At 34.3% G+C, this 17,362-nt stretch overlaps 2 protein-coding genes and 1 pseudogene across 2 annotated transcripts; 1 reads left to right on the top strand and 2 right to left on the bottom strand.

The window, feature by feature from the left end:
* Positions 1-702: 702 nt before the first annotated feature.
* Positions 703-1,303, bottom strand: LOC108821440 (auxin-responsive protein SAUR64-like; annotated as a pseudogene).
* An 806-nt stretch (positions 1,304-2,109) lies between these two features.
* On the bottom strand, positions 2,110-3,355 carry LOC108818794 (uncharacterized). The gene is made up of 2 exons (XM_018591729.2): positions 2,982-3,355; positions 2,110-2,870 (listed from the first exon to the last, which is right to left on the bottom strand). The coding sequence occupies exons 1-2, from the start codon at positions 3,186-3,188 to the stop codon at positions 2,262-2,264; spliced, it is 816 nt and encodes a 271-aa protein (XP_018447231.1). The 5' UTR covers positions 3,189-3,355; the 3' UTR covers positions 2,110-2,261.
* A 10,329-nt stretch (positions 3,356-13,684) lies between these two features.
* On the top strand, positions 13,685-17,083 carry LOC108822641 (probable methyltransferase PMT24). The gene is made up of 8 exons (XM_018595771.2): positions 13,685-13,920; positions 14,160-15,070; positions 15,150-15,420; positions 15,506-15,616; positions 15,703-15,877; positions 15,964-16,236; positions 16,331-16,525; positions 16,632-17,083. Exons 2-8 carry the CDS (start codon positions 14,201-14,203, stop codon positions 16,858-16,860), a joined length of 2,124 nt encoding a protein of 707 aa, XP_018451273.1. The 5' UTR covers positions 13,685-13,920; positions 14,160-14,200; the 3' UTR covers positions 16,861-17,083.
* The last annotated feature ends 279 nt before the right edge of the window (positions 17,084-17,362 follow it).

The following is a 17,362-nucleotide window of genomic DNA, read 5'->3' as shown; positions in this document are numbered from 1 at the left end:
GAAATACATGTAACATGTTGAGGTGTATTATTATGTTCTTGTTGTGAATGTGGGTAACATTTTATATTAGTAGAAGCTACTTGCGGTTAGATAAACATAGATCAACTGAACTAGACAGAAAACATGATCTTCTCTTCGGTTATGTAATCCTAACTGCTCATCAGTTTGTGAATTAAAGCCTCTCCTGAAAAGACATGACCATGTGGATGTGGTTATGAATCTAATATTAATAATTTATAGATCAAAGACATCTTCAAGTGGATTAAATATGTAGGCCCTTTGACGTTCTAAGAGAAGTTGTTCATTCCCCTAGAACGCAACAAAGGCTGTTGAAAACTTATCATGGAGAGATTTACACTTGCAAGAAAAAACTGTTCTGGAAAATTTGTAGACTGTAATTTACGCTGGTTGAGTAGTCTCTTCTTGTTCTGACAAGCGTTTTGTATCTTCTTGGGATAGATTAACTATGCTCAGACTGTAAGAACATCGAAAAAATATTTCATCTCCTTGTGACTGACTGTACATAGATTCATTTGGACATTCCATGAACTGCAGTGAAATCTCCTTTTAGCAGCAACACCATTTTTCAGTAAGATAGCTTGAAGATTTTAGAGAGATTTTTACAAAAACTGATTTGAAAGGAAGATAACATCTTGTTCAGAATGGAACTTCATTTTGAATTTTTATGCGAATATATTAAAAGAGAGAAAAAAAATAGTTTGTATTTCTGAGTATTTAATCCACTATACACTACTCTAATGTCTAAAGTCTAAACTCTAGAATACAAGCAACTCTTGATTAGTAATACACTGTTGTTCTTGTTGTTGCAAAGAACAATGTAAAGAGCATCTAGTACTAGAGACTGACATTAACAAAGCCTTCAATGTATCTCCATCCATTTGTGGTCTGATCAATTTGATGATATACACCAAGAAAACCGAATCAAATGGTAAGGTGATTGGTCCACCAGCTTGGAGGCCAAACTCTTCCTCGGAGATCTTCAAGAGCTCTTGGAAAAACTGAGTTGCTTAGGAAACTTATTGGAAAAGTAAAGCGTTCTTTAATTATCCAGTGTGTAAACCACAAAACAACCCTTCTCTGCAGCAGGTGCGCTAGTAGTAATACTTGATCTCTGAAATGAGATTTTTTTTTCCTGTGGAGGGCTTCTCTCTGTTGCCATTTCTTGGCCATCTTGAGTAGCTTCTTAGTGTTCATCATTCTTTTTAGGGAAAATATTTTACTAGATCAAAAAAAGAGAAAGCAATTTGGAAATTGTGTTTTATAAACTCTTTGAATGCAAGTTATAGTTGTTGAGGAATCCCATAGGCTTATTCATATATATATATATATATACACAAAGAGAAGGTACAAGAGTTTAGATAAACTTAGAGCAACCAAACCAAACATGACACATGTTTCTTTCTTTGTTGTATGTGATCATAATTCATAAAGGGTCCCAAATTAGTAAATGATCAGTCATATATTGCTTATCAACTTGTGGATAAAAGCATCTGCTGAAAAGACATGACCATGTGGTTTGTGCGTATGAATCTGAATCAAAATTTTAGATACAAATACATGTAGAGCTTGTAGGCCTTTTGTTCTTCTCGGGGAAGTTAATACCATAAACCTGAAAATTTTCAGTGGTTATGGTTAATTCTTAGGGTCCTTCTATTGTTAATTCTGTCAGAATAATTTTCTTTCGGTTTCAAATGCCAGTTAGCCTGCAAATGATTGCTGACCACTATGCTCTTGTTTGTTGTGATTAATCTGGAACTTTTTAATTGGGTGTCTTAAATGAGTCTAAACTACAAATAATTGCTGACCACTATGCTCTTGTTTTCACAAGCATTGCAAAGCTCATCTCACTTGTGTGGGGATGATCCTTGTATGTCTCTAAGAAGACTTGCACCTAAGAATAGTTAAGTCAGAGATGAATCCAATTCAACTCTTATATACTCATCGTCAATCAGTGCTCCAGTTAAATAATAGTAGTAGATTAAGATACGTATATGTACATTTGTAACTTTACAAAACAGGTATATGTCTCAAAGTCTCGTCTGAAAATACAACTGCTTCGGACAGACTGTTGTTCCCCAACTATAGCCATTCATCAATCACTCCATAATTCATGTATAATAAAGATAAGTCACAAGCCAACGGGGAAGAAGAAGAAGAAGAAGAAGAAACATACAACAAACACTGCAAACTGAAATTAGATATACGTCTGACTGAGCATTCCTCTCGACTTCCAAATAGCATTAGAACACGTCAGGATGAAACCGTCCCGGGATTGACCCGTTGTTCTGCTGCGCTTGTTTCAGATGAAGCGTGAGAGCATAGTTATTGACCTCAAGAGTCCTCAGCTGCTCCTGGTACTGAGTGACCATCTGCCTCAGATGCTGCAGCTCCTGGCTCTGATCTTCGCTCTCTCTCTGCCGCTTCTGCTGCGTCACCACCGCTCGTTTCAGTAAACTGTTCTCCTGGACGATAGCTTCCAACTGCTGCCTCAGCATCGAGTTCTCCTGCTGGAGACTACTGCTCTGCGCCGCCGCCGCTGCGTCGGCACCACCAGCACGTGCCTTGATTGACTTCTCCAAAGCTTCTAACGCTCTCGCAGCACGGTCTTTCGCGTCTTTCATGTCTGAAGCATTCATCATCTCCCTGACGAAGAGGTCAACCCACTCAGCGCCATCCATGTTCAAGACTTCCTCCTTCCCTTGCTGCTGCTGCTGAGGAGCTTCAACTTTTGCTTCCTCCTGGATAGATGATTCTGAGTTCTTATTGGTTGATTCTAAACGAAGCTGATTCAAACATCTAATAGCAGAATCGATATCATCTCCACATTCCTCAATTGCCCTCTCAAGAATCTAAACTCATACACACAAAATAAAAAAAAAGAAAGTTTAAAACTTTCGATTATAAAAGGAAAGTTTAAATCTTGCAAACCCGAAAAGGAAAGTTTGAAACTTTAGCTTTACCTGATGATCCATATCGGGGAAAATCGCGGCGAGGTGATTGAGGAGGAGCGAGGAGGAGGAGGGAGGAGGAGGGAAACGAGGGGGAGAAGAGGAAGAAAAGCAACGGAGTTTCTTGGAGACGGGAGGCGAGGAAGAAGAAGAAGAAGAAGAAGCGGCGGACAAATCCTCGAACAGAGATCTCTTGCTACCGCAAACAATCGCAGACATGTTATCTGCTTCCACCACCTTCTTTCTTTTTTTCTTTCTTTCTTTCTTAGCTTCTTCCTTCTTTCAGATCTCAACCTTTCCTTTTTGTTTGGTTTTTTTTTTTTCCTTTTTTCCTTTTTTCCTCTTTTCTCGATCTAATCCATCTCTGATCTGTTTCTGTCGGAAACTAAACAATAAAGTCAAACCCTTTGGTTCTTCTTTCGCATCTAAATCGATCCAACGACCCCCGACAAAGGATTCAATATGGGCCGCCTATTGGGCTAACACGGAAAATAGAAAATGGGCGTATTGGCCTTGACAGTTTTTCTACCTGAGCTTAGCTGATGTATTGCAGTGTTTTTCTTTGTTGTTATGAGAAGATGATGACAGAGAGTTACTTTTTTTTTTAATGACAGAGAGTTACTTCTTACAAGAAAGCAAGAACTGACGTGAGGTAGCAGTTCTGTTCAGGAGAAATGATCAAACATTTGGAGCAACATTAAGTATCTTTATTATGGTAGCTAAAACTTATTTATTTTTACTCATTTCTATTTAACTAGATGAATTTTACCTATGCTAAAAATGGATCAATTCGTAAACCTCGGATGATTTTTTATTTTTTTACCGATTTTCTTTGGTAATTTTTCTTTTCTAATTCTGTGTAATGTATTTGGAACAATAAAATCCAGTCATTGTTTTTCTTTGTTCTTTCTATTAGAAGTGTTTCAGAAATGAATGCAATCGAGTAAAAAATAAACTATCAGAATACTAACTGATGCTTTTTCAGCCAGATTTAATTAGTTGAAATAGTGATGGTTTTTTCTTGTTCATAGATGGCACTCTTCCCTTTTTTTATTTAGATTTACGATTTACTCCGAGTAACAATAAACATACTACTAAAATACAAACTGATATTTTTTTCGTCGGCATTCAGTTGAAATAGTGATGATTTTTCTTGGCCCTGAAGTCGCGATTATTATTTTGTTTCAGAATGGCTTCTTCCTTTTTTCTTATATATAAACACGAGACTTCTAAAAAAGTGGATTATTCTCTACTAGAATAGGCCCGCCCTACGGGCGGGATATACATATACTTATTATTTATGTTTCTATTTTGTATGATTTTATGGTTTTATGTTTTAGGTTTATATTTGCAAGAAATATGTATAATAATAATTTTTTAAAAAAAAAAAAAATTAAGTGATGAGGGATATTATATTAATTTTAATTAACGTTGATGTTCGTTTATTTTTCTAACTTGTTTATGTTTTTATTTGTTATCAAGTATATTTTGTGATACTATTTCAGCTATTATTTTTATTTTTTGTTATGTTTTTATAATGAAAACACATTTTTATATCATCTTCACATATGTCCAACTAAAATTCTTTATTTTTTTATTAGTCTTGTTACAAATTATAAGTTTACATTAGCATGACACGATTTTCATGATTAAAATGGTATACATTTTCTTAAATGTTTGCTCAACTTTTATATATAGTAAATAGATTTGAGTTTTTATTGTTGTGGTAAGGTTTAATACTCAAAACATTCATTATTTCATATTTTGTATATATCAAATGTACATGTATTTTTTATTTATTTTACATATTTTTAAAAATTCAATAATTAAATAATTGAACATGAATATATAATTCACTATATTAGGAAATTATTTGTTTAAAAAAGAGAATCAAAACAACGCCTTCCAGTTCAAAACAAAGCATTGAAGATGACATCGTGGGGAAGTGAATCTCTGGGATTAAACACAAAGCCTTTACTCCGACCGTTTCAGATCATGGGAAGAAACACAAACGGTATGGAGTCGCCGTCGCACGAAGTGGAAGAGATAGCCTTCATTTGTTCTCTATAGGACTGGACACAGCTTCAACTTTCACAGTCCAATCCCAAACAAACAAACGAAGCCCATTATACACAGATTAAATGAAACGCAGAGTATTAGTTATCTGGACACGTGGCAGCTCCAGGATAGAGGAATTGATGACGTGGCCGCCTATGTGGACACCCCAGGAGGGATGAAAAGCTTCTTTTATATATAAAGACTAGGGCCGGCCCGCCCTACGGGCGGGATGTAAATTTAAAAATTATTTAAATTGTTAGAGTAAATATATAAATTTTAAAAAATTATTTTAAATATACATATTAGTTAAATTTTGTACATGTATTTTCTATTTAAAAACAAAACAAACCATTTGTTCTTAAAATTTGTTGTGTTTTTTATTAGGGTGGAATTACATCATTTCTTATCATTTTCTGGAGTTGAATGAATTTAAAGAAACTCATGAAGAAACTAACGAACTTGTAATTTTGGATTAGGTAAATATATATGAGAAAACTTTATTAGTAGTAATGTTAGTTATTAGTGACGTTAACCGAACAATGATACTAAAGTATTGTGTTTTGACATGTTGGATAGATTTAATTTGATATAAACCAAACAACGATGCACTACAAAATACAAATGACTACAAAATCATAGGAAAATATATTTGCCTTGAAATTTAATACATTATATATATATATATATATTATATATATATATATATATCAAAATAAATCATACGAAGAAATGTATCTGTATATATATATACATCTTTCGCATGTCTTCAAATTTGGTGGCTTGATCCATCTCTACCATCGTCTTCCGGTTGATGACTTTCGAACTGATATTGTTCTGTCTCCTGGAGTTTGAAGATTTGTTCTTTCATTTGCTTGGGCTATTTATCATAGAAGGAATCGCAAACCGGAGGTTCTAGCCATGGAAGGTGTCCTCGCTTTGCCTTGTTCAAAGGAGCTCTGTCAAATCATCATGCATTATTGTTCTTTTGCGAAGGTTTCTTTTGGGTTGTCCCTCACTTCTTCTAGTATAGAGTCGTTTAATGTTGTTGGTTTGTTCGTTCTATTTCTCAACTGTCTCCTATTTATGGGCTTTCGTCTCCGAGAACCCTTGTGTTGGTTCGTCGGCTCCTGTGTTGGGATTTGTGAAATCGCCAGTCAATGTAATCGCTTTGGTTAATACAATCTTCTGTTAGTGTGAAAAAAAAATATATATACATCTTTTCTAATCATTTAAGCATAGAGTATCAATCAAAGTAGAGAATTATTACACTCTGGTGAACACAACACTTTCAACAGAACACGTGTGGCTACTTTCCTTCTTTAATCCACTGAATAACCTGCAAACATGGTAAATAAAGATAATGCCTCTAAACAAAAAGGACTGAGAGAATGGGAGAGAGAAGAGTGCAACATACGGCTAACCAAATGACATTGGCGGAAATGGGTGCTTGACAATGCTTTTTCGTGTTTTCTCATGAACTAAACAGAACCGTAACATGTATATTGTTCAGTATTCCTCTGTGTAAGACTGAGACCTTCAATTCACATAAACAAAGAAACATAAATGATTGTGGTTAATGTTGCTCAGAAGAGTAAATCTAATAATACCTTTAACTCTGACATGCTAATGTCACATCCCCGTGTAGCTATTAGCCCAGCCAAACAAAAAAAATTGTTTTTGGTTCATTTCGACAACTAAAAAAATAGCTTTCGATTCGATTCACTAATCGGTTATACCAAATAGTATCAATCTTAAATTTAATTCCAACCGAATTAGCCAAACTAACTAAAATTCTAAAGGAAATAACCAAAACTAACTAAAATTCCCAAATTTTATTCAATTAAACTGAAAACTTAAACAAAGTAACCGTAAGACCAAAACTTTTTGGTTGAAAAATTTAAAACCTAACTAACCAGAAATTGAATCGAACCAAGTTTGGTTTGGTTCACTTCGACAAAGTTTCTACCGAACCAAACTAACCAAACTGAAAAAGCCGAACCCGCATGCTTTATTGCAACCACTCAAAATTACAAAACTTAACTGATTGTAGACTATAGTTTCTAATATAATCGTTTTAATAGTGTGCAGACCTCATAGTGTGTTACCTTATCTGTACCCAAGTTTTGAGTTGAAATTCTTGTCAAATTACAAAGTGTTGTACAATATCCATATATAAATTGAATTGACTATATCATTGCATTTTTTTATTTTGATATTAAGTAGTGGTCATATTTTCATTTTATTTGTGGCTAGTGCGGACCCTAAATACAAATCATGAGTCTCTAGAATCTAATGCTAGAACAACTAAAACAAAGCATTTTGAAGCAATAAAAGTTACCGTTCCAAAACCTAACACATGACATTTTATCTTCTAGTGTTTTATTTTTAAGTCAATATATGCTAATTTCCTCAGAAAAATCACATGTAAAAAAACGTTATTCGATAAAGAGGCTAAACCACACTCGGAATTGATTATAAGCATCAACGAAAATCAAATTTAAAAAATATTAAGCAGTCTGTTCTTTTCTTTAGAAAGCCCTTTTTCTACCCCTTCCTCTGCTTTAACACTGACATAAAATTTTAAAATGTTCTTCGATAAAAAAGTCTTTGTATCTATAACATTCTTCACTTCTCCTTCTCCATTCAAACTCCAATGACGAATCAACTAAACCGGCTTTGGATCCTCCAAATCCAAGTCTCCTTCATCTTCCTCCTTGCCCATGTCTCTCTATCTTCTTCCTCCGACCAACTTTCAAAGCAATGATCCAAGACCGATCCAAACAGCATTCTCTCAACTTGGACCCCTAAAAATGCCCATGTCAATTCTCCGGCGTCACTTGTCTCGCTGAAAGAGTCTCCGAGACTAACCTCTCCGGTAGTGGTCTCTCCGGAAACGTTTCTTTCGACGCTTTCACCTCTCTTATAATGCTCTCTCTGTTCTTAATCTCTCTGAGAACATTCTTCGTTTTGAACTCAACCTCTCCTCTTCTCCTTCCCTTGAGCTTAACCAACCTTGAACTCTCCTCATCCGGTTTAATCGGAATCCTTCCTGAAAACTTCTTCTCCAAATACTCAAACCTTATTCAATCACCCTCTCTTACAACAATTTCACCGGAACCAAGAAACTCCAAACCCTTGATCTTTCTTACAACAACATAACTGGTTCAATCTCCGGTTTAACAATCCCTCTCTCCTCTTGCGTCTCCTGGTCGTCTCTCGACCTCTCTAGGAACAGTATCTCCGGTTTCGTCCATGTGTCTCTTACCAACTGCACAAACCTCAAAAGCTTGAACCTTTCTCACAACAACTTCGACGGCAGATTCCAAAGTACCTTGGCGAGCTAAAAAGCTTACAAAGTTTGGATCTTTCTCATAACCGACTCACCGGTTGGATCCCCCGAAGATCGGAGAGGCTTGCGGGTCGTTATAAAATCGCGGATTTCTTACAACGTCACCGGTGTGATCCCTGATTCCTTGTCTGCGTGTTCTTGGATACAGACACTTGACCTCCCAAACAACAACATCTCCAGTCCGTTCCCCGACAAGATCCTCCGAAGCTTCTGATCTCTTCAAATCTTACTTCTCAGCAAAAAATCATATCCGGTGAGTTTCCGACAACGCTCTCCTGTTGTAAGAGCCCAAGAATCGTTGACTTCAGCTTGAACCGATTCTCCGGCGTGATTCCGCCGGACTTATGTCCTGGAGAAGGTTTGTTAGAGGAGCTGAGAATCACTGATAATCTCGTCACCGGAGAGATTCCTACGACGATATCTTAATGCTCTGAGCTTTGAACGATTGATCTAAATCTCAACTATCTCAACGGAACGATGCCACCTGAGGTTACCGGTAACCTCCAGAAACTCAAGCAGTTCATCGCGTGGTACAACAACCTCGCCGGAACAATCCCACGGGAGAAGATTATCGAGGAGAAGATGAGTAGAAAGGAAGAGATCTCATACCTTTTTATAGTGGAACATCACCGACTCTCACAGCCATGAGTGAAATTATGAGATTCAAGACAGAACATTTACTTAGACCGTTATGGTGAGAAAATAATCTGAATCGGCAGGGATCGCACCTGAGGTAGGAGTTACGCGACATAGGTTTCATCGCTAGCATATTAACAGGAAGATGAGATATCAGGCCGTGATGGTGTAAAACAGAAAAGGCCCAGTCAAACATCACGTAGAGAAAGCCCATTAAACAGGCGAGTTAATGAAACGATGCGCGCCTGACGTGTCGGCTGGAGGATGCTCGACTTTCCATGCTGGATCTGATGTGGAGGGCCCTGGAGAGAGGTAACATTTTTTTATATAAATAGATTTTACCGTTATGCAACAACATTATATCATCTACATCCTTTTTGAATGTTCATCTTGATGAAGTTGCAAGCAAGTTTTCTAAATGAGGAAGGGAATGAGGGCTCTTCTGTACTCATTGTTGATGATGGTTTTAAGTTTTAACAAGCTGTTTTGCAAAGAATAAAAAATGACTTGATGTCGTCTGATTCCTTCAACCTTTATATTGATGTTGGCCCAAAAATAATTTCCATATGATTACAAGATCTTCTTTGAGATAGTGAAATATGAGTCAAGCCCTTCTTATACAAGATCCATCTATTTAAGTTTTTATTCATTAATGTATTTTCATCAAGAAATTATCGTAATGTATATTTGGGAGATGAAGCGTATAATTATTCTGGTTTATCATTGGAGATGATAAAAAAAAATGATAAAAAGCTGGAGATGCAATTTTGTGGTGGCTATGATTTAAAATTCAAAAATTTCATTCCATCACTGACCTAAGAACATTAATACCCAAGACTATGACTCTATCAATTATATTTTCTATATTATTTTGGTTTACAATTTAGTTGTAATAGTTTTTTTGTTTGTAATGTTTGATATTATTTTGTAATATAAAACTTTAAATGTAAAATTTAGAATTAGAATATTTAATTTCAGTTATTAATAATTTATTTTGGTTATTTTACAAAATGTCGATAAGTATATGGGATTTTGGCTATTTTGATTAGTTTTGGTTATTTTGTTAAGAAAAAGGAAAACTTCGTTGTTTGTGACAAGAAGGTGACCAAGGCTATTGAGAATACTGGTCCCATCATTCTACTGCTCGCTGCAAATGATGGTATAAACCAGTGTGTGTAAATGTAAAATTTAAATGTAAAACTTAGAATTAAAATATTTAGTCTCAGTTATTAATAGTTTATTTTGATTATTTTACAAAATGTCAGATAAGTATGTAGAATTTTGGCTAAATTTTAATGGAGTTCGGTACCAATTTTTTTTTGAATATCTTATTAAGTCTAAATGTTTAGGATTCAAAAGACTTGGATCTGGAAAAAAACTCATAAAACATGAATATTTATGCCTGAATCTGAAACGAACTCTTTAACAAAGGTAAAAGAATTATTCTCATTTTATTTTATTTTGTTGTTTATTTGCTAATGGTTGCTATGCAAAAGTCTTCATCAAAGCATATTCTATGATTGTAAAATTCTCTCTTCAAACACACATAAAAATATATTATGAACTTCAAAAAAAATTTGCCCAAAAATTGATTAATTTTATATGCAACAACTCAAACATAAATGGAAAACATAAAGACAATCCTAATTACAAAAGAAAATTCTAAAATTGTTTCATGAATAAAAAAAAATTAGTGGCATAAAATGATTAATGAGAGCCAATAACTCTTATAAGTATTTGGTTACATATGTATTTTTAGTAGCCTGGATAATTACATAGTGATTCAAATAAAAAATAATTATCTAGAAAATAACACAACAAATATCATTTAGTATATACATTATAAAATTCATTTACAACTGAAAACATTATATTTTTATCACTATACCAGAAAACTATTTTTAATAAAGCAAACTAAATAATCACTTATAATATCATTAACATACTTACACAAGATTGTTTTTACCAAATATTCAGTGAATAAAAATGTTTTATGCAGCTGCAAATCTAACATGAATAATAAAATTTTCTTAACATGTTTACCAAAAAAGTTGTTATGACAAAAAAAACATTTAACGGAACCAAATGAACAATAGCGATTAAAGTTAAACCATCAATTGTGGAACATATAAACTCCACGCTGACTCAATCTCTCACTCTTTGCCTTCTCATCTGGCTTTTTTTATAGTAGGCGTTAATTTCGTTTCCCCAATTATAGAGTACACACGCAGCACCAAATGCAATAGTACCAAATTGTCTCGCAGATCCTCCTTTTGGCGGCTCAGTGATGATATTTTCCCCAGTTAATATGTTATGCAGTTTCCTCCTTGCGTTGCGGAAAGATTCTGAAGATCTTTTGAAGAACTGCACTATATCCTGGATGATAGCAAAAGATCGATGACAGTTGGAAATGCAAGTAACCTTCAAAATCTTAGTTATAGCCTTTAAGAAGGGGAACCAGTAAAAGTTTTTGAATCTCTGAAACTCACGTATGATCAATATGGACTAAAACGTAAACAAACAAAAATAGGCCCAATGGGTTTTTATCAGTATTTTCCTCGGTAACGGTTACGTTTTCAACAAGCTAAATCTATTATATTAAAACAGAAGTCATGATTTCTAATTCATGTGTGATTTTTTTAAAAATGGACTACTTACTAGACTTGGTCACACTGCATTTTTATTTATTATTAATCTTTATATTAAATAATATCATTTAATATCTTCATTTTTATTTAAGATAAAAATAAATATTAATTTAAAAAATTCTAACAAAATCTTTGAAGAATCTTTTCAGAATCCTTTTAAAATTTATTTTCGAAAATTGATTAATTTAAATTTTAGTTGTCATAAAATATAATCAGAAATTTAAATTTAATTTAGTTTTGATTTATAAACAAAAAATAAAATTATATAAAATATTGTAATGATAATAATAGCCACTTAAAATGATTAATTTTCAAAAATAAATTTTACAAAGATTTTAAAAAGATTTTGTTGGAAAGCAAAACCATTTCTGGTTAATTATATAACATGTATAAAAAATTAACTTATCTTAAAAATTTATATATACAATGATCTATTATATAAACTGAATAAACAAAACAAATTACTAAAATAAATCTAGCACTTTGAATTACGGGTCAGGATTATAGTAAATTAAATACAAAATAATTCTGAAGTATGCTATTTCTAACATTTTAATTAAAGTTACTATATTGAACTAAATATGATAAAATTATTTTAAATTGATAAGTTAGTATATTTTATTTTCATAAATATAAATCTTTATTCTAAAAATATAATATGTTGGTAGAATGGTTTAACATTAATAAACTATATAATACATGTATAAAAAGTTAACTTTTCTTAAACTTTTATATACACAATAATTTATTATATAAACTGAATAAACAAAACAAATTTCTCAAGGTAATCTAGCACTTTGAATTACGGATCGGGATCATAATAAATTAAATATAAAATACATACATAATAAAAAGCAATATAAATATATATATATATATATATAGGGGCGGATCCAGAAAATAATTCAACATGTGGCACACCGTATAATATTATATATATTTTTTTTTTGAGCAAAGTATATATATATGTTATATTAATTTTTAAAATATACTCTTTCTGTTTTAACTGTAGATAGTTTTAGGAAAAAAAACAGTTTGTTTCGTAATATAAGTAGTGCACATATTTCAATGCATTTTTTTATTTATTGGATATTGGGTGACCTTTTATAATGTTAAGTTCTTTTATGATTGGTTGAATCAATTGATTAAATAATAACTTTTTAAAAATAGCAAATTTTTAAATATTCATGCTTTTAAGCAAAACTACTTACAATTAGAAACATATGGAGTATGATTAATTAGAGAGTACGTAGTACATTTTTAAAAATTAATTCACACTAAAAAAGTAAGCAATTCTAAAACTTTCTATAGTTATATCTCTATAATGTTATAAAAAAACAATTTACACAGCAACTTCATTTAAAAAAAAATCATTTTAGTTAAATAAAGTATATTTTTTTTGTTTCCAAAACTAACATTGAGGAAAAGAAAAGAAAATTTATAACAAAAAACAATGTTAGGTGACGAACATAGGGAAAAAAAAGAAGAAACACACAAGCTCTTTCAAAGCTTAGAAGTTAGATGGGGTGGGGCACAGTTGAGATTTTAAAGCCAAAATGCCATTACGGTTGCATCAGTAATCGAGTTTGCACAAGGAGATTTTACAAGTAGCATGTGGCCTGTGCCACACCCTCCTTACAGTTGGATCCGCATCTATATGTATATGATCATTTGAAATAGTTAGTTAATTAACAGCATAAAAACTATAAAATTATTGTAGTTGAAATAGTGATTCAAACATTTAAATGTATGAATAACCTTAAAAATATATACTAATTAAATAAACCAAATAATATATATAAACATGAAAATAAATACTCTTCACGATTGTGCGGATCAAAATCTAGTATTTCCTTAAAGTCTTTTATAGCTGCTCTTTGTCGGTGTCCGATGCTGGTTTTTGGTAAGAAAACAATCGGTAAGAAGGAGATTTCTCACTGATTTTGACCAAAAAAACGGAGTAATTATTAACTTCATTTTTATAATTATTAAAAAAATGGTGGAAACAACGAGATCCAAAAGTCTGGTATTTTAAGGTCGTGATCCACTAGTAGAAGAGCTGTGGAGAGTGATAAAGTACCATGATTTACCATTTTGCTTCACACCACTTACTCTGACATATAAAAAAATAATAAGCAAATCTAGTGGATCATTGTACCATACACTCCCGATCTGGGAATCTCTCTTCTAACTCTCTCTCTCTGCTCATAAAGTTGCAATCTTGGGGGGGTTGATCTGAGGCAGCAAACCTCTTTCTCTGGTAATCTTTGCTTGAATTGAAACAAAGCAAGCTTCTGTCTCTCTCTAGCTTTCTTTAAATGCAAGATTCTGAATTGTTTTTAGTTTTGAAGTATTGTCACTTGGGTTTTTGGGCTATTCTTTGATCTGTTCGTTTAAGTTATATAATATCGAGCTTACTGTGTAGATTTAGATCTGCAGTGATGTGCTCTCTGCTCTGTGTTGTAGTCACTATAAGCTAACGAGTTATGTTTTTTGAAGGTGCATGTGAGTAGTGATTGTGCCGTGGGGGTTTAGGGAAGATGGCAATGGGGAAATATTCTCGTGTAGACGGGAAGAAGTCATCATCGAGCTATGGCTTAACCATTACCATAGTTTTGATCGTTTCTCTCTCTATGGTTGGAGCTTGGATGTTCATGTCTTCATGGTCTGCCCCAACTGAGACTCTTCACTTCTCTTCAAGCCAGACTACTACAAAAGATGTCGAAACTACTACTATTAGTAAGACTGAATTCACAGATGAAGAAACTGAGGTTGTGACAGAGAGCAACGAAGAGAAAACTGAGGAAAGAAAAGAGTTTGATGACAAAAATGGTGAGAAAGACACAGAGTCAGAAAGTGAGAAAGACAAGACACAACCGGAAGAGAACAAAATGGAAGAGAATGCTGGTGAGTCTGAAGACAACACCGAGAAGAGCAAGGCTGAGATAACGAAGGAGTCCAGCACTGGAAGTGGGGCTTGGTCTACTCAACTAGTCGAATCGCAGAACGAGAAGAAATCACAAGTGTCCTCCTCCTCTTACTCCTCCTCCTTCTCCTCCATCAAATGGAAACTCTGCAACGTCACAGCTGGACCAGACTACATCCCTTGCCTCGACAACTTACAAGCCATCAGAAAGCTTCACTCCACAAAGCATTACGAACACCGTGAGAGGCATTGTCCCGAGGAAGCTCCACGCTGCCTTGTCCCTCTTCCCGAAGGGTACAAACGTTCCATCAAGTGGCCTAAGAGCAGAGAAAAGATCTGGTACAACAACATTCCTCACACCAAGCTTGCACAAGTCAAAGGACATCAGAACTGGGTGAAGATGAGTGGCGAATACTTAACGTTCCCTGGTGGTGGTACTCAGTTCAAGAACGGTGCTCTTCACTATATCGATTTCCTCCAAGAGGTACTTACAACTTAATTATTAATTTTGATCTTTTCACACAACTTTCTCATTGACTCTATTGATATGTGTGTATTTGCAGTCGTATCCTGATATTGCTTGGGGAAACAGAACGCGTGTGATACTGGACGTTGGGTGTGGAGTTGCCAGCTTCGGTGGATATCTTTTCGACAGAGACGTGCTTGCTTTGTCGTTTGCACCTAAAGATGAACACGAGGCGCAGGTGCAGTTTGCTTTGGAACGTGGTATCCCTGCAATGTCAAATGTTATGGGGACCAAGAGATTGCCTTTCCCAGGATCTGTTTTCGACCTTATCCATTGTGCTCGCTGTAGAGTCCCTTGGCATATCGAAGGTAAACCCATTTTTTTTTAAGTGTAATTTAGTATCTTTTGTTTCGTTTGATAATCTTTTTGTTTTATGTTTGTATGGAACTGAAGGTGGTAAACTACTTTTAGAACTGAACCGTGCGTTGAGGCCTGGTGGGTTCTTTGTCTGGTCGGCGACTCCGGTTTACAGGAAGACAGAAGAAGACGTTGGCATATGGAAAGGTTTTTGGAAGTTTTTTTGTTTCACTTTTGTTTTGGTTCTTAAACTATAACTTGTGAGATGCTTTGTTTATGTTTTTTTTTTGTAGCTATGTCGAAGTTAACAAAGGCGATATGCTGGAAGCTGATGACGATTAAGAAAGATGAGCTGAATGAAGTTGGTGCTGCTATTTACCAAAAGCCAATGACTAATGAATGCTATAACAAAAGATCTCAAGACGAGCCACCTCTATGCAAAGACTCTGATGATCAAAATGCCGCTTGGTATATTCCATTTTCTCACAATCAGTTTAGTAATGCAATGGAACCACTCTGTTGCTAAAGTATGCGTTGGTTTGATTGATGTGCAGGAATGTTCCACTCGAGGCGTGTATGCATAAGGTGACAGAAGATTCGTCAAAACGTGGAGCAGTTTGGCCTGAAAAGTGGCCGGAGAGAGTAGAGACTGCTCCTCAGTGGCTGGGAGAATCTCAGGAAGGTGTATATGGTAAACCTGCGAATGAAGATTTCACAGCGGATCATGAACGTTGGAAGAGTATTGTTTCGAAGTCATACTTAAACGGTATGGGAATCGATTGGTCTTATGTGAGGAATGTGATGGACATGAGAGCAGTTTATGGAGGGTAAGTAAGCAAGCAACAGTTTTGTTCATTTTTAACACAAACATTTGGCTCTGTTTTATTCGTTTTCTAACACTATCTCTTTTGTGGGTTTCAGTTTTGCTGCTGCGTTAAAGGATCTGAAACTGTGGGTGATGAATGTAGTTCCTATCGACTCAGCTGATACGCTACCTATTATATACGAGCGTGGTTTGTTTGGAATCTACCATGATTGGTGTGAATCATTCAGCACTTACCCCCGAACTTACGATCTTCTTCATGCTGATCATCTTTTCTCTACATTAAAGAAGAGGTATATCTATATATACTAATATACATGCACATATATACGCATCATCGCCTTTGCCTTTCTTGATTTTGCAAAATTATGATTACTATGGATGAACAAAACCCTTTAGGTGCAGCTTGGTTTCGGTAATGGCTGAAGTGGACCGGATACTTAGACCACAAGGAACTTTTATAGTAAGAGATGACAGTAAAACAATAGGAGAAATTGAGAAGATGGTGAAATCTATGAAATGGGATGTAACAGTGACACATTCGAAAGATGGAGAAGGATTGCTCTCGGTTCAGAAGTCATGGTGGCGTCCTACGGAGGTGAAGACCATTACATCTGCAATAGCCTGAGGTCAAGGAAACAATGAAGATAGTATGGGTTAATGTTTTGTTGTATGGTTAAGTTGTTTCTTCTGTGAGCACATTGATTGTTTTTACTTGTATTAGACTATTAGTCCAATATTTGTATACTAGACAATTGTCTCAAAAGTGTAAACTTATAAGTATTTTAGCTGTGACCTGTTAGTCTGTTACACTTTACTTTCCTCTGATTTATATTGATTTTGTTCTCAGATCCCTTATTCTCCAGTCCTGTGATCATTTATCCTCAGATAATTAGGGGGTGTTATTGGTTTAAGATTTTAAAATAGTTTTGATTATTTTAGAAAATAAAGAGTTTAATAGAATTAAAAGGAATTTCTAGATTCTTAAAAATCTTGTGGAAGAATTTTATAGATTATAACAGAGTTCAAAGCTAAAGATAAATATAAACTTTTGTAGAGTTTATCTCTAAAGTATTGAATAATTTATATCTGTTGCATTTGTTATTATCCCTTCAAAACGTAGAATTGCC

The sequence above is a fragment of the Raphanus sativus genome, chromosome 8 (assembly GCF_000801105.2).
Source record: "Raphanus sativus cultivar WK10039 chromosome 8, ASM80110v3, whole genome shotgun sequence".
In the NCBI taxonomy this organism is placed as follows: Eukaryota; Viridiplantae; Streptophyta; class Magnoliopsida; order Brassicales; family Brassicaceae; genus Raphanus; species Raphanus sativus.
The sequence above is the reverse complement of the archived record's forward strand: the minus strand, read 5'-3'. Positions and strand labels throughout refer to the sequence as shown.

Excerpts from the sequence above, each read along its gene's own strand:
- LOC108818794 (XM_018591729.2), bottom strand. The coding sequence starts at position 3,188 with ATGTCTGCGATTGTTTGCGGTAGCAAGAGATCTCTGTTCGAGGATTTG. Across the intron at positions 2,871-2,981 it reads TCCCCGATATGGATCATCAG|ATTCTTGAGAGGGCAATTGA; the intron begins GTAAAGCTAAAG and ends GTATGAGTTTAG.
- LOC108822641 (XM_018595771.2), top strand. The coding sequence starts at position 14,201 with ATGGCAATGGGGAAATATTCTCGTGTAGACGGGAAGAAGTCATCATCG. Across the intron at positions 15,071-15,149 it reads ATATCGATTTCCTCCAAGAG|TCGTATCCTGATATTGCTTG; the intron begins GTACTTACAACT and ends GTGTATTTGCAG. Across the intron at positions 15,421-15,505 it reads AGTCCCTTGGCATATCGAAG|GTGGTAAACTACTTTTAGAA; the intron begins GTAAACCCATTT and ends ATGGAACTGAAG.